This window comes from Toxotes jaculatrix, chromosome 1 (genome assembly GCF_017976425.1).
Source record: "Toxotes jaculatrix isolate fToxJac2 chromosome 1, fToxJac2.pri, whole genome shotgun sequence".
Lineage (NCBI taxonomy): Eukaryota > Metazoa > Chordata > Actinopteri > Toxotidae > Toxotes > Toxotes jaculatrix.
The window spans coordinates 28,748,797-28,770,774 of record NC_054394.1 but is presented as its reverse complement, the minus strand read 5'-3'; the positions used below and the strand labels follow the sequence as shown (position 1 = coordinate 28,770,774).

The window sequence follows — 21,978 nt, the reverse complement described above, 5'->3', positions numbered from 1 at the left end:
CCCGAGTGTGTGTGAACGCACGTGTGCGTGTGTGTGTGCACTTCTTTGACATGTTTCCTCCTGACAGCGGGAGGACAGGGAGTCGGCTCCCATCGAAGCCACGGTGGGCGTGAGATAAGGGAGGAACGAAATGACAAGCGAGGGAGAGCAGGGGAAGAAAGACGAGGAAAAAAAAAATATTGTAGAGCTTCAAGTATCGCCGTGTAGATTTATCAACTGGGCGAGAGAAGAGAGAGATGGTCAAAACAGCAGGTGGCTCACCCACAGAGAGAGAGAGAGAGAGAGAGAGAGAGAGAGAGACTTATAGGCCACAAGAATCAGCGTGGGACACCGACAAACTCACTGACGCCCACAAACACACTCATCTGATTCATCCACTCTTTATCTCTCTCACCTTGTCTCTTTCTCTTTCTCTCTCTCTCTCTCTCTTGCTTGCTCACACACACACACACACACACACACACACACTCACACACACACAAACATACCAACTATGCTCTTTCATCTGCTCAGCTATGCAGCCGAAAGGGGTATCAGTGTTCGCAACGAGGCGTGCAAGTGTGAGTGTTTGTGGATGCGTGTGTTTATGTGTGTGCATTCACATAACGGAGGGAGGGAGGGGATCGAGAGAGAGAGAGAGAGAGAGAGAGAGAGAAAGAGAGAGAGAGAGAGAGAGAGAGAGAGGAGAGAGAGAGAGAGAGAGAGAGAGAGAGAGAGAGAGAGAGAGAGAGAGGGTTCTTCTCTAACAAAGCGCCCTTCATGTGCCTGGAGAGTTGATGCCAAGGAATGCTGTCTGAGGATGGGCTGTCTTATGCCTCTGAGGAATGCCTCCTCTGTGTGTGTGTGTTTGTGTGTGTGAGTGAGTGTGTCCACAAACTATCTGTATGTTTCAGAAGGCCGAGACGTCCTCAGACCTCTGTCCTCAGCGCTTCATGGAACAGCATTCGCTACGACTATAAAACGGAAAAAAAACAAGCCGCACGCTCTCATTCTGGAGTAAATCGAAGTACTTAGGAGTAAAGGACAGCAGGAAATGAATATTTAGGGGACATGAGGTCCAGCTGGTTTCTGTACATCAGACAGGATGTAGACTGATCTGTTAACCCTGTTGGTTTTTAAGAGTGACCATGCAGCACAAAGAATCCTTTCACTGCAAAGTGAAGACGTGAGACTAACAGGACTTCGGGCATTTTACGTGTTTGATTTTCAACTGACATTTGCAACTTTTAAAGACCCAAACAAACCACAGAGAGTGTGTGTGTGTGTGTGTCTAGCTATACCTTGTTCATTTGGATCTGATAGGTGTTGTGGTGTTTTCACCGCAGTTATTTTAAGCATTTTTTAAAGGCCTGTCTCCTGTCTTTTTTTTTTCTTTTTATAAGCTTTCATGCCAGCTCAACTTTCAAAAAAAAAAAAATTTAACACTTCAGAAGCGAGGCAGCAATTAAAAAACCTGGATGCGGGAGGAGACAAGAGAGAAACAGAAACTGCAGCTCAGTCGACTAACATGACCTTACAGATGATCAAACGATGTTACAAAACCTTGAAGCTGTGCTTATCGCACTGCAGATAAAGGCATCAAAGGGGGAAACCACCGTGTATGAGTGCTGATGAGTGTGTGTGTGTGAGTGCGAGAGAGAGAGAGAGAGAGAGAGAGAGAGAGATGTGGTGGGATGTTATAGACAATGAGCGAATGAAACGAACATGTGAGAAGTCAGAGATGAGAGAACGAGGAGGGAGATGCTGAGAGATTTGTCAGCAGCAGGCAGCGTCTCTGGAGTGAGGAGAGAGAAACATGATAGCCTGCGTTAATCTGGACCATGGCTTCACTGTGTGTGTGTGTGTGTGTGTGGTGTGTGTGTGTGTGTGTGTGTGTGTGTGTGTGATACAGTGACTGAAAAGATGTAACAGACTGAGTGTTTTCCAGTTCTGACAGACGCTGCTGGGCAGCGGTCTGCAAACAGCAGCTGTTCACGAGCTCAACCTGCCATCGAGCGTTAGAACGTGACATCGACGCTGAATAAGTTCGTTTTAGGTTCATTAAAGAAAAACATTCAGAAACTCCTCTGCCTCTTAAAGCCTGAGTGGAAGTTGTTTGACCAGATTTTAAAGTTGATCTTCTCTGATGTGGAGATTTGTGTCTTTTCTCTGTTTTCCATCACTGTAAACGGATTATCTGTGTTTTTGGTCCCATGAAAACAATCAAACACATCAAACATCAAACACATCTCTTTCAAAGAGGCTTTTACACCTTCAAGATTTAAGTGTCAGTGTTGGTTCAGCTTGTACCACCACACTTTTTGACTGATGCCTAAATTTAGACTCCCTACCCTTCAGATGAACCTTTAACGTACTTTTAAACTCTAGCTGAACTTGTGCAGTTCGACTACAGAAAGCTGCAGGATGAGTTGCTGCTTTGAGACACATGTGCAGCACTGCCTTTGGGATACATGGAGGGAGAGAGTGAAGCAGAGAAGAAGAAGAAGAAGAAGGGAGGGAGGGAGGGAGGAAAGACTTGTGCCAGAGAGAGAGAGAGAGAGAGAGAGAGAGAGAGAGAGAGAGAGAGAGAGAGAGAGAGAGAGAGAGAGAGAGAGAGAGAGAGAGAAAACCTAACTCTCATCTAGCATCATAACAGAGGCCTGATCTCTCAGAAGAGCCTCGTCTTCCTCTCATGTGCAAGATGGAGTTTAGTGAGACCCTGGAGCGCTGCTACAGATCCTGAAGAGTGTGTGTGTGTGTGTGTGTGTGTTTGCGTTTATCTGTGCATGTGTGTGTATAAGCAGACAGCACCGGCAGGACAGGTTGGATAAGGCTCTCCACCGTAACAGTGTGTTTTGTTTTGCTCTTGGACTTCCACTAAGTTTGCTTTTCAGATCTTTAAAGTGGGGAGGTCTTTGTGAAGAGACATTGTTTTGTGAAATCTTCGCTTCTGTCCAGAGGTAGTCTAAAGATAAAGCTTGCGTTTAGGATTAAGCTTTGCTAAGTTTCAGCTTTTGTCATGTAAAATTAGAGCTTGACTGATACATCGGCCACGTTTGTGTGCGTGAGTGATGGGAGACTTACAGCAGTCCGACTCATCTGACCAGTCTCCACAGTCGTCGTCTCCGTCACAGTGGTAGATGTCCAGGATGCAGTGTCCATATGCACACTGGAACTCCTCCACGCTGCAGGTGGCCGTCATCACATCTGAGGCTGCTCAGAGACACAGACATGTTAAACAGATGCTGCTGATGCTGGGAAAAGATGGTGCAGCAGTTGGCTGCCTGACGCTTTTTTTTTAAAGCTTCAACTGTTCTGTGCTGACTCCGTCAGAAACTGTACGTGACCAGAAGGAGAAGCTCAGCTCGCTGTAAGGACTGTGCATATGTTTACATGCTCTGTAGTAAACAGCTTACTGTAAGATCTTAGTTTACAGAATTCTCCACTTCTTTTGGCTTTTAAATCATGATGATGCAGCCTGAAGAGTTTTTGATCAAAGAGCCCGGGCTGACTTTGGCATATAAAGAAAACTCTCTTGTGAAGGAGCAGACGGTTTGTCCCGTTTGAATTTTTGAAAATAACACAGTGTTCAGATAAGGAAACTTATGAATTCTAGTCCAACTTTGGATTTAATCATGTTGGATATGAGGACAAACCCCTGCTATGAGTAATGGCTTCTCTTTTCATCCTGCCACTCTGCTGCCAGAGATAAGTTCCCTGTCTGAAGTCTTTATGGAACACTTGGCTTGTTGTGATTTGTCTGATAAAAACCATGTTCAAAACCAAGCAGAAAAAAACCAAACAAAATAAATAAATACATAAAAATCACCATTGCTAACCAGTATTCTGTTCTCTATATTCTGAAAACCAGGTTTCTCTTTGACACGGTTTCTATGCTTCATGCTTTAACATGAGAAGCATTCATCCTGTCTCTTAATGTCCCTTTCTTAAACACACACACACACTCAGAATAACTTACGGCAGTTTTCCTCGTCTGATCCGTCTTTACAGTCCGTGTCTCCGTCACAGAACCAGTGCTCAGCGATACAGCTGCCATCTGTGCAGCGGAACTCCTTGTCCGAACATTTACGCATGTCTGGCACAGACAACACAACAAGTCATACGTATAAGACTGAATGAATGATGTGCTTACATGCTGGTGTTCCTGTGCGTCTCAGAGTGTGTACCCACCGCACTGTTCATCACTGTTGTCCCCGCAATCGTTGTCGCCATCACAGTGCCAGAGGCTGCGAATGCAGTAGCCATTCTGGCAGTGAAACTCGTCCTCCTCGCACTCCCTGGGAGCTGCAGGGAGAAAAAAGGAAGGTTTCTGAGGACAAATAATGAGGAAACCACAAAAACAAAGAGCAGAAACTGTACAAGAATGTGATAAGAGGCAGCCGACCCTGAGCTCTGCTGACTTTATACCAAAAACTGCACTGACATCAGGGAAACTGCGGCCTTTTATGTCGGTTTCAGAGCAAAGAACTGAGGAGAAGAAACTGAGATTTTTCTCTCCATAAACATGCCGAACTCTCCCGAGGCTGCAGGTCTACAGCTCAAAGACCAGCGTGGTTCAATCTGTGCACAAAACACGTCCGATCGACAGCGACCGCAACATGGTGAGGAGCAAGTCTGAATAAAGTCATACTGAGTGTGTGTGTGTGTGTGTGTGTGTGAGCGGGTAGCTTCACAGTCACTGACTGATCAGAGGGAAAACATTTGCTACAGTAAAGACTATATTTATCCAGCACTTGTCCAAGACGAGTAACAAATGTCTTACAAAAACTCGTGAAACCAAACCACCTTAACGAGTGGCTGTAAAACGTTTGGTGATTCATCCCTCAGGGAGCACAGAGGTTGTGGTCAGCTGGAATTGCTTCGGAAGGGAAAAAAAAAAAAAAAACTTAAAACATCCACAGAAATATCTCAAGCCATAATTTAAGCAAAAATCCTCATCTCCACTGTCCACCTGTATGCTCAGTATGTTCCAAACTGTTGTCATTTAACCGAAACAGGGATAAATACAGGGCATCCATTTCAGTCCTTGACCCTGCTGAGATCACCTGAAGAACGCTGTTTTGTTAAACGTATAACTGTCCACAACATATTAGACATGTAAATATCCTCTGTCTTGCCATGTACAAGTTAAATGTTGTTTGCCATGCAGGCAAAACCTCTCTTTGCAGGTTTCAGTCCAACATATTTTAACACCATTATGTAAATGTGCATTTACATGTATAATGTAAAAAAAAAAAAAACATTTTCTTGAATTAAATACGTGAAAAAAAGATATTTCTTAACAAATAATCAGTTCCTTTAAATTTTAAATCCAGTTTGAACTCAGGACTTTTTTAATCTACCAAACATGACATCCACCAGCTTGTTTTATATTTTAAATAAATATTCTTGCTGCTAGACGGTTAACCTTGAGACATGGGATAAAACACACATTTGTCATTCATAACAACAGCCCTAATGATACAGTCAGACAGAAGTCATTCCCTCCGGTGAACTTTCAGCACTGTGACATTGACAGTGTTTCGGTTTCAAACCCTTTCATTTATCCAAACAACTCCTCCACCTTGTTTCTTTCACACCTCCATTGATAAAAGGCTGAATGGATTTTCAAAACACTGCCGTCTACTGTTACCACCGCAATCAATGGCAAAGCCTAGCCGTGCCCGCCCGGGGCCAAGTAAGCAGCTTCGTCAAGGAGAACCAGTGATGGATGGCCCCTGGCAGGAGGTAATCTATAATTTATCACTGCTGTGTGTGAGTGTTAGACAGCTGAGACAAACAGGGAGAGAGATAAGGAGAGACAGAAACAGAAGGATGCCCACAGAATACAGGGACGGAGGAAAAAAACTAAGAAGATGAAGCCTTTCTATATTTCAGTGAGATTTTTCATCTTTTCTCAGGTGTGTCGCAGCACGAGTCAAGGCGACCAAAGGCACACTTCTGAGACGAGTGACATGACAGGAGGCTCCGGGGCCCGTGTGTCGCGTGTAGATGTTTCGTAAACCTCGGAATAGCAATTATTTCTGCACACCTGAGAAAAATCTAGCAGTTAACAAGCAGAGGAGATTATTTCAAGATAGTTTGACTCTGTGAACATTATATTTTATGTAATGTTTTTTTTCTTCTTTACTTATTTACTTGTTTGCATTTTGGTAGCTTATTTTCAGGGCTTCTTTCAAAATAAATTCAAAAATACATACTTTCCCTTTAGAGACGGAAATATCAAAGGCTGATTTCTCATGACTGCAGCAATTTACTGTGATCAGTAAATATCGTCCAATACATCCCATTGATTGGTTGATTGGTTAGCTGATCTCACCCACACCAGCCTCCCCTCAGCCAGAACACCCTCCCCCCTACAAAGAAAAAAAAGGACTTAAAACATAAAAGCCCAACGGCAGGTCCAAATGAGAATTTAATTTTACCACCACCATGGACTAATATACTCATTTAATCTATTATTGAACTTGTAAGAAAATAATTGATTCTCTCGCCGCCTCTCCCATGCTCTCTCTCCCCTCCCACCAGTGAGGTAAACAGAAGGAGGTCGGAGGTCAACAAGCCCTCAAGACGCTCATCATTCACACGGCATGCCAAACGTCAAAGGGCAAAGGGCGCTGAGAGTCATTACCAGGCTGCCTGCATGTGTGTGTGTGTGTGTTCGAGTGGTATCTCATGTTCAAACACACACATCCACACCGAGACACACCTCAGTCTCCATGTTTGTCTGAAATCTTGACAACTGCTTCAGCTCCAGCCGAGCGTGGAGGATTGTCTCCCCATCTCTAAATAATGAAATAAAACCACCGCACCGCACGGGGTGAAACAAAATATATTGGGAGGCGGACGACAGGCCAGGGCGAAAAAATGAAAAGAAAGAAAGAAAGAAAGAAGCATGAAATAATAAGTAGTTTGGGGAACAGGGGAGGGAGGGAAATTTACTGGGCATGAAGATGAAAAATTCATAGCCAGCTTCACCATCAGGAAGTGATTCAGTGTCTGGCTGCTGATGCAGTATGTGGGTCAACAAAGGAGGAGAAGGAATCATCGGATGACAGACAGATAAGAAAAATCATTCAGAAAAGAAAGAGATAACCTGCCTGTACCTGCTGCACACACAAGCCACATGAGCTAAAATACACCAGGTTTTACAGAAAACCACCTCTGTCACGTTTTGGGTGTATCTCTTCCAATAACACATCTGCAGTCAGGAGCTTAATATTTACCATACAGACGTAAGAGCACTACTCATCTTCTGATCTAACTCACATCTGCCATGTTGGTCAACCCACACTGACCCAAGGTTTCATGAGCTGGATTAAAGGGAAAACCGCAACTAAATCAACAATACCAAACAACAAAAGTGACGATTATCCATGTTTAAGGACTTAAATGAGTTAAACAACGTGCTGAAGTTTTTCTGTGACTGAAAGGCGTCCTGTGAAAGAAGACACTTTATCTTCAGATGAACGTCAGGCCCTGAAAGGACACCGCCTGACTCTGCTACGTGTCGTCTCCATCAGGAACACGCCGCCCCCTGTAACTAATTCTGTGCTGACACAGAGTTTAAATGTGATTAAACTGAATCACTGCATCGACACGGACGGTGCGATGGAATGACTGGCCTGCAGTGAACGTCCACACGGATCAGACTGCACACACGGAGCCTTCTGAGTCATTACGGGTAAATACAGGGGACTAAAAGTGGAAGATGTGTTCACAGAATCTGACCACTTACTCCACCCTGACTAATGGAGTACCGAACACACACACACGCGCGCATTTCTATGCTTGTGAGAACCCAATCCTTGAATCCAAACCTAAGATAAACCTAATTCTAACATCAGATGCCAATTTTCAAAGACAATGAAATACAAGCAGCAAGTCCAGTTTGAGTAACAAATGATTTCATTTAAAGGCCTAAAAGACACCAAAAGGCTGCACAACAGTTTGTAGCACTCGCACACAGGATTTTATATCTCTGGAAAGTTAACACAGCAGCAATTATCTTTTGTCACAACAAACAGTAGAAATACAGCGTTGACATTACATAGTAATCTAAACGTGGCCCAGAACGCAACCTAACGACCTTGGAATGATGCACAAACACGTCAGAAGGGACGTTTTCCTCTTCTACATCATCTGCCAGCGTTGCATGAATGCAGCACTAATTCCTTAAACGGCTCTTTGAGGAAATGAGGAAGAGACTCTCGCTTTCCAAACTTAAAATGGTCCTCACAAAGACAGAAATACAGGAGCATACATACACACACATACACACATACACACACACACACACACACACACACACACTCTGCAGCAACGCAGAGATACATAAATACGACTGCAGAAATAGACACACTGCTTACTTCACCCATTGCATGCCACATTCTGCCTGGCAGGCAGCTGAGGGGTATTTTGGAATGAGCGCACGCACACACACGCACACACACACACACACACACACATAGAAATAGGAACTATATAAACTGAGGGCAAAGGTCAAAGAATGTCTTGTGTGGTGACCATGGGAGCGCTGACCTCTCACAAACGTGTGTATGTGTGTGTGTGTCTTTGTGAGTGCGACAGCCCGGCAACTCCTTTAAACTCAAAACCAACACCTCACTGCACATGGCTGCCTCAAACATCTGTCCACTTTAATAACTCATCCCCCTGAGCCTGACGGAGCAGGTCGAGTGTGTGTGTGTGTGTGTGCGTGTGTGTTTGTGTGTGTGACAGCGCATATCACCGCAACTGCCACATTGTTTGCGTGTTTGTGTTGACAGGGGAGAGAGAAAGTGTACTTACGACAGTCCTGTTCGTCAGAGTCATCCTCACAGTCGTTGTCTCCGTCACACACCCAGGAGCGACGGATACACTTGCCGTTGTCGCAGTGGAAGTCCAGCGGCGAGCAGGTGGGGAGCACTGCAAACAAACAAGGACAGACAACAAGCGTGTCAGTATGAACAAACAAACAAACAAACTAAGCGTGAAGCTGAGGGAAGACGAGAGGAGACAGGAGTTTTTACGAGCTCTTGTAATGTTTTGCATCCATTATTTTATCCACTCACCACAAAGCTCTGACACATATTCGGTGAAACTTTGCCCTAAAATGATAAGAAACTTTACAGCTGATGCTTCAAGGTGCTTTCTCTACAACATTTTAACTGTGTATTTGTTTATGCGGTTTGTTCGCTTTAACAACTAAGACTGGGTATTAGTATATGTGCATATAGTTTGAAATTTTTCATACTCAATACTGGATCTGATCTGACATTTGACACCTATTTCAATACTTTACAATTTTCAATACTTGTTTCCAAGATATATTTCAGTCAGTATTATAAAAGCTTTTTTAAAAAAGTGACTTTATAATTAAGCTACTCATTAGCTGCAGATGAAAAACAAATTTATATCACAATGATGTCAATTAATGTGCAGTAATGTCCCCAATGAATAAATAAAGTAGAGCTAAAGATGATTAGCTGTGTAATCGAGTTGTCCATGGTCAGAAAATGAATCATCCAGATTCTGCAGTTTCAGCTTCTGTGATGTGAATATTTGCTTGTTTTCATTGTCGTCTGTGAAAGTAAACTGCTGTTTGGACAAAACCAGAAATTTCAATATGTCAACTTGGGCACTATTCACTATTTTCAAATTTAACTTAGGCAGATGAGCAAATTATTCAATGGTAAAAATAACTGTTAGTTGCAGCTCTAACATAAGTCACACTAAAACATAAGTAGAGTCAATCAGATGTGATGTCAATCCAGCACAGTGCTGAAGCTTTCACTGATTTCACAGTCATTGTCCTGCATGGCTGCAGTAAAGGTCAGAGTTTGACAGACGCAGTGTAAACGATGGAGGGTTTTTTTTTTTTCTGTCCGGTGTCAGCTCACACAGAGCCTGAGCCTGATCTGGACCCACAAGCCCTCCTCTTTCCCACCTTCTTACCCTGAGACCCAGAGAGCGGCACTGAGCTCAGCTCAGCGCATTCCTCCTTAACTTCATATCCTCTCTAAGTGCAGCTACTCGCTATCTAAGCAGAGCCCGAATGACTGGCCCTTTGTCATCCGCAGACAGAGCTAATTTAATTACAGGCCACAGAGGCATGGAGGGAGGCAGGGAGGGGAGGGAGGCAGGGAAGGAGAAGGGAGGAGAGGGAGCAGTAACTCCTTACAGTGGACTCTCACCCGCCTGTCAATACCAGATATGAAATATTGACCAAGCAACACAGACTTTATGAAAAATGTATGACGTCACGCGACGAGTTAAGCAGCGAGGCAGACAGGCGGACGAGTCAGGGTCCAGAGAGTGAATTAAGTAAGCGTGTGTGTGTGTGTGTGTGTGTGTGTGTGTGTGTGTGAGATGGGGTGTGGCTCTGGTCTCTAGGGGAAGTAAAGCCCCACTGACCCACATACCCCTGCATGGATATTACATTATTCAGAGAGAAACACAAAGAGAAAGAGAGAGAGAGAGAGAGAGAGAGAGAGAGAGAGAGAGAGAGAGAGAGAGAGAGAGAGAGAGAGACATAAGCAAACAGAACTCTCTCACTTGCCCAGTCTCTCCCTTTGTCAACCTCTTATTCTCTTCACCTTCTGATGAACTCTCTTTGCCTGCATTACACGACCATACTGGGTGGTTTGGCTCAATTTGCATATATAATGCATATCTGCAAACGATGATCTAAACCGTACCATCAGTTTGTTTATTTCTTTCCTTCAGGGAGCCACAAGATTCACTTCATTCCAGCATCAAGTTAAAATGGATCAGCAATGTTTTTTATAATTAATTATTTGTTTCAGTACTTTTTTTTTTTTTTTAAACAAAAATCAAATAAAATATCTGGTTTTAGCTTGTAAAACTAGTCTTTGATAGTAAACTCAATATCTTTTCACTTTTAGACCATTGGTCAAACAAAACCGACAAATTTACATAAGCCAACTTGGACTCTGGGAAATTGCAGTTAGCATTTTTTCATTATTTTCTGATATATTTTTAGACCTGACAAGTAATTGATTAATCAAGAAAAGAATCGACGTTGCGGACCTAGAGTTTGAAGTACATTTTAAATGAATTCTGACCCCAAGAGTCAAAATCAAATAGTGAAATTATTAAAGATTCCCAACCCACTGAAACAAGCAAAACCACCGGTATGTTCCTTTAAGTTTAAGGCTGAAACGGTAACAGTTCTCTCTCTGTTGACATCACTCACTTGAGCACAAAGTGAATCAATATTTGCCAGAACTGCTGCAATAAGCTGGAACTGAGCACCGAACATCCTGAAAGTGAGCGGAGCCCCGACACCTGACGACCATCTACAGACCTCGCTGTCAAAGTGAAGTCGTTTGATGCACTTTGGATGCGTCTGTGACCGGGGCGTCAGCAGATTTACGGCCTCAACACGATGCTGCGTCTCAACATTTCAATAAATAATTCAGCTGATCTGAGGAGGTAGAGAGCGGCGGTGTTAACAAGCACAGACTCACACATACAAACACACACACACACATGCAGACACAAGCAAACCGTCGCCGCACAGCTCAAATAAACACAGTCCTCCACAGCGCAGTGCTTAGGCACACAAACTGGGGGTGATGCAAAACGTATGCAAATAAATATACTTCACACTCTCTCTCACATACACACACACACACTCACTCACAAAGGAGGTGAATTCTGCTCCTGGTATCAGGTGGATCAGCAGGGAGCATGCTGGGAAGGTTGATGAGGTCTCTGAGCGCTTTGATCTTTCTTATCACACAGATTCTGTTCAGCTCAGCGCTGCTTCCTCGCTACCACTGCATTCCTCTGAGGCTGACACACACACACACACAAATCATCACACTCTCAAGAGCTTTCCTAACCTTAACTCTGTCCACTGTGTGTTGTGTGTTGCACTCCAGGAATCATTTCATCATGCACTGTACTTTTCAGTACACCTCCTTTCCCTCCACTTGCCTCATTCCTACATTTCCCAGAATAAGTATCCACCTCAAAAAAAAAAAAAAAAGCTTGAGTTGACAACAATACTGATGATGCAGATATTTTCCAAGTCAAGAAAAAAAAGTGACAACACTGACAGAATGATGCCACAGCAAAAACAAAAAAAAAACAAAAACGCATCAGAGATGGTGTTATATTTCACAAGCTACTGACTACAGATGCACAACACATTGCATTGTGGTCCATTTCCTGTTCCTGCGGTGCAGCATTGTCACTGACACCGTCACCTCCTCTTGAGGTGATTACCATAACACAGAGCAAATGATTTTGCCGGCATTTTGAAAAGTTTCTTAAAACTACTTGTTTGACTTCATTCACAACCCAGACTGACACTTCCAGGTGATACAATAACACAAACACACACACGCAGTTTGTCTCAGTCACGCTCCAGCGCCTTTCCAAAAATACTTCCCCTGAACGCTCACCAGTTATCCTCCTGAGTGCAGTTCAGTTCACATGTGTTAAAACACACAAACACACACACAAACACACACTCTGATGCTTGGCCTTCACCAATGGGCTTTTCTCATCTGAGCTACAGAATTCCCACATGCATTCCACAGGTCATTCCCACACACACAAACACACACCTGTCATTCTCATCATATTCTGAAGTCTCAGTCTCTGAGACACACACATACACACACAGAAACACAGACACACAGTGAAGAAATCAGTTACCATCGAAACTGACGTTTTTGATGACCTCTTTAAGACACTGATTGCTATTGCTGATCATTTGATTGATCAATTAAATCGAGCAACAGAAAAACAGTAAAACGTTTGTTTTGGTAAGTGCAGTGTTAGGTTGCGTAGCACATGTTCAAAACAAAATGATCAATCTGAAGGCATCACTTGAGGCTCTAACGATTTATGACGGTGTTTGTCTTTATTTTTAACATTTTACAGACAAAACAACAAACAGAAAACTAATAAATGGAAAATTCAGTCAAGGAAATGCTAATTTGCTGAAAGGCTGCCTATTTTAAACTTAACACTGATCACTCATCTTGTACTTTCTTTTACTTCTAGAGGTATGTAGCCATACAGATACTGGCTGTTAAAGTTCCTTTAATACAGGTGTGTGTGATTAAGTCTCTTAATCTGAAAGAATGAAAAAGCACAGAGATCTCGAGATTACCACTGTGAGCAGATGTTTTCAGTGGTTCCTTCACTGAACCGACATGTTTTGGACTAAAAGCAAAACCCTCTAAAGCTCCTTGGATGAAATATTCTCTTTAGACGTGCCTACTCCTCTGTCCTGCTGTGAGACAGAACAGAAATCTTCAATTAAATAAAAGTCTCTATCCGAGCTTCTGAGTTCAAGACTCCTTTGATTACATTCAGCATGGGAAGCAGAACATCAATGCAAGTTTCAAAAACATGTCAGTCTCTAACAACGCATTCCCTCCCTAAAAAATAAGGTGATTTTTTTGTTTTTTCTTTCCATTTTTCTTTCATAAAACATAAAATTGGTGGATAAATGAATGACTTCAGTTACATAGATATTTGATAAGCACGATATGTAGTCTAACTATTGTTGGTTAAGAATATTCCACTTCAGATTTCTGCCTTGACCTCAACATATTGGGTGGATGGAATATATGCCTGGAGTTACAGGGACGCTGCAAACTAAAGCTGAAGGTGAAGGCTAGATTCTCGGAAATAGATGAACATCCCTTTAATTAAGTAAAAAAAAAAAAATGAGTGCGGCTTGTGAATAGAATATGATATGTACCTTTTTTAATGACAACTGAAAATAATGAGCATCCTTACTGACTGCATCTAGAAGTCAGAATGTGCATGTCTGACTTGCATATGCTGCTCTGTGTGTGTGTGTGCGCGTGTGTGTGTGTGTGTGTGTGCGCTCCATGTCTTTAGGAAGATATATGTGTGCGTCTTTAAGTGGCCTTGAGCGGCAGAGTTAATGGCCTCCCCTTTACTGTGGAGCAGCTGAATCAAGTAGCTCTAATGGGACCAATATATCTGCCTAAACGCCGCTTATCACACCAGCTCAAAGGATGGGAGGATGGACAGATGAGGGAGAGAAACAGGGGGAGAGAGAGTGAGAGAAAGAGAGGGAGAGGACACACTCCCAGACTGAAAAACAGATGTGGGGCTCCAGAGAGCGATAGAGGAGACTGCAAGTCTAACAGGAGTATTTCATCCGAGGAGCCTTAATAAAGGTTTTCTCTTTCAGACCCAAACAGGTCAGCTCACCTCCAGATTGCTGTTGTCTCCACTGGAAACATTAATTCACAGTGGTGATCCTGAGATCTCTGCCCCTTTTTTTATTACTAACGCACACAAATGAGCTCGACAGCAGCAGCTGAGGGTAAATGGCGCCTTGACGATACTGCCAGAGATGGAAAAACAAGACTCGAATATAAATACAAGGGAACATTAAAAATAAACCGCAACAACTTGTGAGCATTAATGCTGTTACGGAAAGTCAGACTCAGCAAGTCAAACGTAACTGCCTTTATTTTCAAATTCACACTTTAGTTTCAAATTGTTTTCAGGTAAAACTAAAAGCATATACAGAGATAAGACTGAAAAATGGTGAAAAGTTGTGGGCAGGTCTTCAACATAAGATCCACATTCGTCAGGTTATCTAGTTGGTCCAGTTGGTTCAGACACACACCCACAATGATACAACCTAAGCAGTTACAATGCAAATTCTTAATTTGACTTGATAAACAAATGTCTCAGAGTTAAAACGAACCTACAGGCAGAGTGAGTCAAAGCTGAGCTCACAGGCAGCACACTCCTCCAACTCTCTTTTCTCCACTGATTTTATACCTTTGACACTCTGCGCCCAAATTATTCATGTTCTTGCATGTAGAGATTCTCCTCTATAGCTTCAAACATTCGTCTGTCTGGGTTTCACTTTTCCCTCTTCATTCCCTCCAGTTTCCTCCCTCCTTGTCTTCCTTCCATTTTTTGGCAGGCAACAAAAATATTATGTTGTTTTTTACTTTTTGCAGCTTTTTTTTAATGGTAAATGGATTTAACAAGATTTTAAAAACCAGAGCAAGTAGAAAAAAAAAAACTAATTTCGAATAGAATTTCTTAATCTAATGTGTTGCATAGCACTGTCTGTCTGTGCTGAAGAAGTCCAATTCGGTTCAGAAAAGCAGGTGCAATACATTCTGTACCTCTGCTAGTCAGTGAGTGGGCATGCAGCGCATTGAAAACCCATCATAACATAATAAAATGACTCTGTGAAGGATACTTTAATAGTTTGTAAGGCTTTAAAATGTATTATTTTCAGAATTTATAACTATCGCCCTTGTACTGCCTGTCCAGCACAAACTAATCCCCTCCGTCCTTCTCGTCTGTCTCAGTCTCTCCTTCCTCACTTGCTCTTCATTTTCTTCTCATAGCCGATCCCAACAGAGGCGGCTTATCTGATTCTAGGCAGCTCTGGTCGGTAGCCAGCACATATTTCAGTCCGTCAGAGCGGAGTGGGGCTGCCAGCAGAGTTTTTCTTGGCAGCATGTCCGGCGGCGGCTTGTGTGATGGGCTTTCTCCGTCCTCCTCCACCTCTACAGTAAATAGACCTCCTGCCTCGCTTCGGCCTGCAACGCCGCTCTGCATTCATAAACCCATCGAAAACTCTCAGCAGAATTAGGTTTGCTAGCTTTCTCAGTCTGACATCAATCTTTATCACCTCATTACGAGGTGTTTATCATAGCATCAAACTCATAAAAAACTCAGAACCTGTGAGTAAAGACTGTTTATGCATCTTTTTATTTTGTTATTTATCACTGTCTGTTTTGTAGAAACCAGAGAATCAAAACCAAAAGTGCTCATTGTGCTAAATGGCACAATTCACTGTGCCAGATTATAAATGTGTTAGCAGGATTTTAATGTTGTAGGTGGTTAAAGTGGAGCCGGTTTTACTCAGCTTACTGTTGGGTAGTTTTATCCATAGTGATAAATCATATTTCATAATCCGATCACATGATTTGTGAGTAAAATCTTGAACTTCCAGCCCACAGCCGTCTAAAGAACGCAGCGGAGTAAAAATCCTAATATTCGTCTCTGAAATTCGGAGGGGTTAAAGGTACATAAAATACATCAAAACTGTACTTAAGTACAGTACTTAATGAAACACAGACATGCATGAGCGTCTGTGAGAGGTTTGCAATGACACCATCGCCACAAGACGTTTTACTGTCCCCATCAAAGCAGATTAATGCAGAAACATTTGCTTGTTGCCATGACAAATCTCTGCTGAGCGCTTGACACCAGCGAGTAACACTGAAGTGCTGCCATTGACAGCCCACACATTTTCTTCTTAGGCAGCTGAGTGACAGGAAATACTCTAATGTGGTCTAATGATCACATTATAAGACTATTATGATTATCTGTCACTGGCTGAATGAATTTAGAATTTCCCTAATGTTACCTTGTCTGTTCTTTAGACGTCCGCCTGTAACAGTTAATTCATCTCTTGGCATATTTCACTTCAGCTACGTGACCACTTACTGGTCAAGTTAGTTACATTTTTCAGATATAAACCAGGATGAGAGGATAGTAGCCAAAACGCACACTGCAAAAACACCGTCAGCAAAAGGAAAGTGTTTCAAAATAGGCAGAGACACACGAGTCTTAATACGAAAAAGACAAGAGAAACGCTGGTGTGCCCCACAGGTCTTTCCAGTAAGCAGGGCTACCAGTACAAAGCTTGTCCTGAAGGTGTCTTTAAAGCAAAGGGTCATGGGAGCGTTAAAATCAAAATCTTGTTCGGACCGTGAACGTTCTCAGTAAGTTCTGCGGCGGTCCACCCTTGGCATTTCAATATCTCTTGTGTACAAATGGAATTTGTGGCCCGGTCGAGATAAATCAAATATCAGAATTACTAAAATGAGCTTTTTCAGGTGATCAGGGACATTCACTTCAAATAGTTTGGTAATCTCTCCACACGTTGACAAGATTCCTTGCTCTGGATCAAAGCGACAATCCTCAAGCCGCCCACTGGACAAAAAAAAAAAAAAAAAAAGCATTGACTCTGTGTGTCGGTGCAGCTTTGATTTTAGATAATAGGACAGTCTGAGAGGATCTCAGGCAGGTAATAAACATGCACACACACGTGAATTCTGGCACACAAAACTGAATCAACCAAAGCAAACACAGCTGTGGTCGTCTGTCTGGCTATGTGATTAGATGAATGCGTTTGTCTACTTCAGACAGCTGTAATGTCAACACGTGCGTTCTCATTGTGAGCGATATGATCCACAAGCCAGCAAACGTCTCAGACGTCCACTGATTCATCACAAACCTGAAAAGCTGAAAAACCAGAGATGCTGTGTGTGAGCTCCAGAACAAGCATGTTGGCTGAAATAACATCAACACAGAATCAAATCCAGGTAACTTACTTGTTACCCTGCCAATGTAACATCAACAGTTCACACCTGGAAAATACATAAACTGTCTCTATAAACCTTCCTGCAGTCCTTTCTGGGACTGCAACCAACAAATCACCAAACATTATTTTCAATTAGTCCATTAATTATTCACCCTACACAATGTCAAACCCAACAACAAGTGCACAACACAAGTTCTCACAGCCTGCGGTGGCGTCGGCAAATTGTTTATTTTGTCAGGCTGTCAGAAAACCCAACAGAACTACTACTGTAGTACTGTAATTATAAATTGCAGTGATATGAAATGAGGAAAAGCACGCTCAGCCCCCTAACAGTCAGTGGGTGATTAATTTTCTTGGAGAGAAAATAAATCTGAGGCATTTTCATCAGTGGCAGACAATTTCTTTTTTTTTTTTTTTGGTGTAAATCACAAACCCAGATTTGTTCCCTTTGCCTTGGTTATTTGGCTCAAACCCAAAATGCTGCCAACCTGCAGCGAATGTGTTCTGTTTTATTAGCTTTGAGGTGTCACATAAAGGTAATGATAAAGATACTGTGGCTGCATTTAAATATCTCTGTGCACCTCACCCCTGTTCAGTGTTAAAACTCCATATAGATTTCCAAATCAACAAATCAGACACCCTTTTTTTTTTCTGTCTGCTGAAAAAAATGGAAGCCTGAAGCTGGAACTGTGTCAGGTTGAGAGGTAAGCCAGCAGGTTTAGGGTGTGTGCAAACAAACATTAGCGCTACATAAACACAGCCTCCGCTTTTATTTCAATAAGACTACAGCGTGGGCAGAGCCTTCGACAGCGAAACACGGGGTTAAACTACTGCCACGTGAATTCAAAGACAGTTTTAATTCCATGGCTTTAGCCTGTTTGGCATTAACTGATTAACGTCTCACAAACACAAACAGGTGGCAGTCTAAGAGAAACAGTGTGTTGAAGACATTATTCTATAAGGCAACAACACAGCAGCACTTTCATTCAACTAAAGCAGCAACTCACATGTACTGTCATTACTCATTAGTCAGCCCATTATTAATTTTTGACTGACTGATTAATTAAGTCTATAAAATGCCAGGAAAAACAGTCACAATTTTCTAAAGCCAGCGTGGAAAAAAAATTCAAACTGTTAAATAAAATAAATAGAATAAAAGAAAAAGAAAAAAATAAATAAAATCAACAAAAACTAAAAGAAAAACACTCAGGTTTGTGTTTCCACTCCGCCTGTGAAACGCCGGTCCCCCGATGGACGATGCTGAAAAAACTGGCGCATAGTTTAATCTAATGTGTGGACTCCCGTGAAATGATTAAAATGGTTAAACGACCACAGACCACTTTAAAAACTCGGATCCATCACCTCTAACACACAGAACATTTAACACCTACTCAAACAAGCTTGTATTTACAAAGAAGGTAAAACCAGGCCCCAGACCAACCAGCTCTTTGTTTCTCTTCTTATTTCTGTCGCTTTGTCCGCCCTAAATCAGCCTCTAATCATCTCCTTTTTCTGTGTGAACAAGTGTGCTCGCCTCATTTACTGAGGAGGGAGTAAATATTTAGGAAGGAGGCGGAGGAGAGGACATGAAGAAAGAGAAAAGGAGGATTATGCTAATGTGTCCAAACAACTACGGTCGAATCCTGAGACGGAAAGCGAGAGAGAAAACACGAGACAAGAAGAAAGAGACAGGAAGACGGACGAAATGAGTGAAGGAGGAAATTCAACCACACAGTGAGAAATAAATGAGGAAGTCTTGGGCAAAATGAAAAGCGAGCTGGGTTTGCAGGTTTCCTGTGGTCAGAGTGCAGAGAGAAGAAGGATGCAGGGACAGGGGGAGGTATGGAGGGAGGACAAGATGAAGGGATGCAGAGAGAAACTGACACATTGAGAAGCAGGGAATGGGGTCCTAATCTTCTCCGTTCCTGCTTTTGGATCAGCTGAGCTCCCGCGGTCACAGCTGCTCTCTGATTGGCTAAGAAGGCGGAGCGCTGTGGATTAAAGGACGGAGGGGGTATTTCTTATTTTTTGACGGTTTATGTCTGTGTGTGTGTGTGTGTTTGCATCAGTGCCCCCGTGAGAACCAGTTTGAGTTTTAGATATGTGGAGCAGGGATGCTGCGGTCACTCCTCGCTTGTTTCGTTCAGTGTGATCAGACTCGATGTATAACTCACTCTTACAAGAACAGACACATACTCACAGACCGACGTCTGGAGATCAGAGTCGTCTTCATTTAGATTCACTTTGCTAAAGAGATCAAAAAAATCTGATCTGTCCAGATTTCTATCAAAACAAATCGAGTCCATCTTATAATTGCAAGAGTGAGGACGTGCTGCACTTTCAAAGGTTGTAAACAATAAACAGTCTTCAAAATAAGTCATTACGACCTAATGAAAGTTTTTATTTCACCTTAATTCAGTTTAATAGCTTTTGACTTCAAACTGAGCTAAAGATAAGTTTGGATTCACTGCATGAAAACACAGAATCTATTTTGAGAAAAGGAAAATGAACACCTAAAACCTGACCCCCGCAAATCAAAGCTGTCTAAAGCTGCTGATGACAGGAGAAGTTTACTGTGTTATTCAACGTGAAATCACAGGATGCAGACTGTACAATGAACCCTGTTCTGAATTCACATGAATGTCAACATTCATGATAGAAAAAAACAGGGCTTCCAGCAAACTGCGTTCAAAACTTAATTTGTTTAAAGTTGTGAAAACACAAACAAACTTTGCCTTTTTCCCTTTTGAGAAAGTGTTTCTTTTACTTCACAAAGTCATTGATACCAAATCGGTGGGTTGTTCCAATGGTAAATATTCAACTGTAGGTCCCGACAAATATCCTGAAGTGCATCCAACTGAAGGTCCTCGCAAGTCAGTGTAACAAAGGCATGAGTGTGTGTGTGTGTGTGTGTGTGTGTGTGTGTGTATACCTGTGAATGTGTGTATTTGAGTATATAGCACACACCCATTTCCCAAACCTCACAGACGTGTGTGAGCCAACAGCAGAAGAAGCCAAACCTCATGCAGTGCTTTCAATCACGCACAACAGAGATTTTTCCTCTTCCATTTCATCTCCTATCCACCCCCAAGACACACACACACACACACACACACACTTCACATCTATCTCTTCTGCACCCCGTCTCCTCACTCTGGCCGAAAAGCACTTACTCTTTCACAACCTCAGCTGCTTTCAACTCTGCAGGACTCAAACAGTGTGCCCATGCATCTGTATGCGTGTGTGTGTGTGTCTGTGTGTGTGTGTGCAAAAGTCCTGCTTACTTCAATGTGAATGCAGAGGGGGAAATAACTTGAAGGATGATCTAAAACAGCAAGGGAGGAGGAGGTGGGAGGAGACGAATGAAATAACAGAAGACGTATGTCCTCCAAGGTTATCCTGTCTTATCTGCTGTGGTTACTGTTGTTAGGAACATTTTGTATCGGTGTGTGTTCATAAATTTCATTGCCTTCAACAGGGAGGAGAGATCAGGAAAACTGAGAGCCAGATAAGATATGAAAGAGGATAGAAACATAAGTCAGACGCAACTAGACCGCTGGCTTCGTCTATGTTCAGGGTATCTACAGAGCTCAGAAGGACACATTCAGAGGAAAGTACGGTTCTGGTTGCATGGTGGACAGACCAGTTGCACATAAGATGTTACGAAACCTTAGCACATAAGGGAAAGAGATGAGAGACGACTTGGTGAATCGTTTAGGTAAAAAATTCAACTGTTTCTGTACGATATGCTTGATCGTTCAGCAAAGAGTCCAGTTTGAAAAATGTTTTGTAACTGTAGGAAGGAAAGAAATTACAAAAATAACATCCTGGTTATAAAAAGAGAAAAAAAAAACATTTCCTTTTCCTTTTAGACTTCATGAGACCTTTTAATAACACTTGGACCTGAATTCAATATGAACATAAATACATAATCATGTAAAAGACTAATAAAACACAATTAAAGTTACAAGACTATAAATCACCATAAGGAAAAAAAAACTCATCAGGAAAATAAATTTTCAAGTATGACACAATGCTGTAACTACCAGAGGTGTTTTTATGTCTTCTGGGGCATGTCCAACTGCGCTGCTAAGGACACTGCAAGTCAAGATTCAGGTCTTTCAGGCTTCCAGCTGCTGACTGTTAAAACAACGTGGCATTTTCCCTGTCAAAGCAAGTCTCTCAGCATTTTTTTTTTTTTTTTTTCTTGTTTACATAAGTCTGACTCGAGTTCTAACCTGGAGCTTCAAGTCTATAGCTCTGGTAATTACAAACACTGTATTGCAGTATAAGAAAATTACAACATGACCACTGAAACTTAGATCTTTGTACTAAAGTGTCTGAAATACTTCAAGGTCACAATCGTGGTGTCACCTATTATACTGCCCGACTTTGCTGCCACGAAATGAGGGAATTTATATTTTAGAGCTCCTGTAAATATGCTGATTTTCTTTGCCTCTTCTCATAGTGAATTAAAATAACATCTTAAGCTGTAAGAATTGTCAAGGCTGGCTGGTGTCTCATTTAAAGGAATCATGACGAACTACATTATCGTTCCAAAAAACATAGTTCACTACACAACCTTAGATAGAAGAGCT

At 42.3% G+C, this 21,978-nt stretch overlaps 1 protein-coding gene across 2 annotated transcripts in view; it reads right to left on the bottom strand.

Annotated features, from left to right (window-relative positions):
• The window catches only part of lrp4 (low density lipoprotein receptor-related protein 4), a 100,577-nt gene that overhangs the window by 27,612 nt on the left and 50,987 nt on the right, over positions 1-21,978 (bottom strand). For both annotated transcript variants that reach the window (XM_041037521.1, XM_041037529.1), the window contains exons 3-6: positions 8,809-8,925; positions 4,171-4,284; positions 3,959-4,075; positions 3,064-3,192 (exon numbers count right to left, since the gene is read on the bottom strand). In XM_041037521.1, the coding sequence (XP_040893455.1) occupies positions 3,064-3,192; positions 3,959-4,075; positions 4,171-4,284; positions 8,809-8,925 (477 nt within the window). The remainder of the gene's footprint in view (positions 1-3,063; positions 3,193-3,958; positions 4,076-4,170; positions 4,285-8,808; positions 8,926-21,978) is intronic.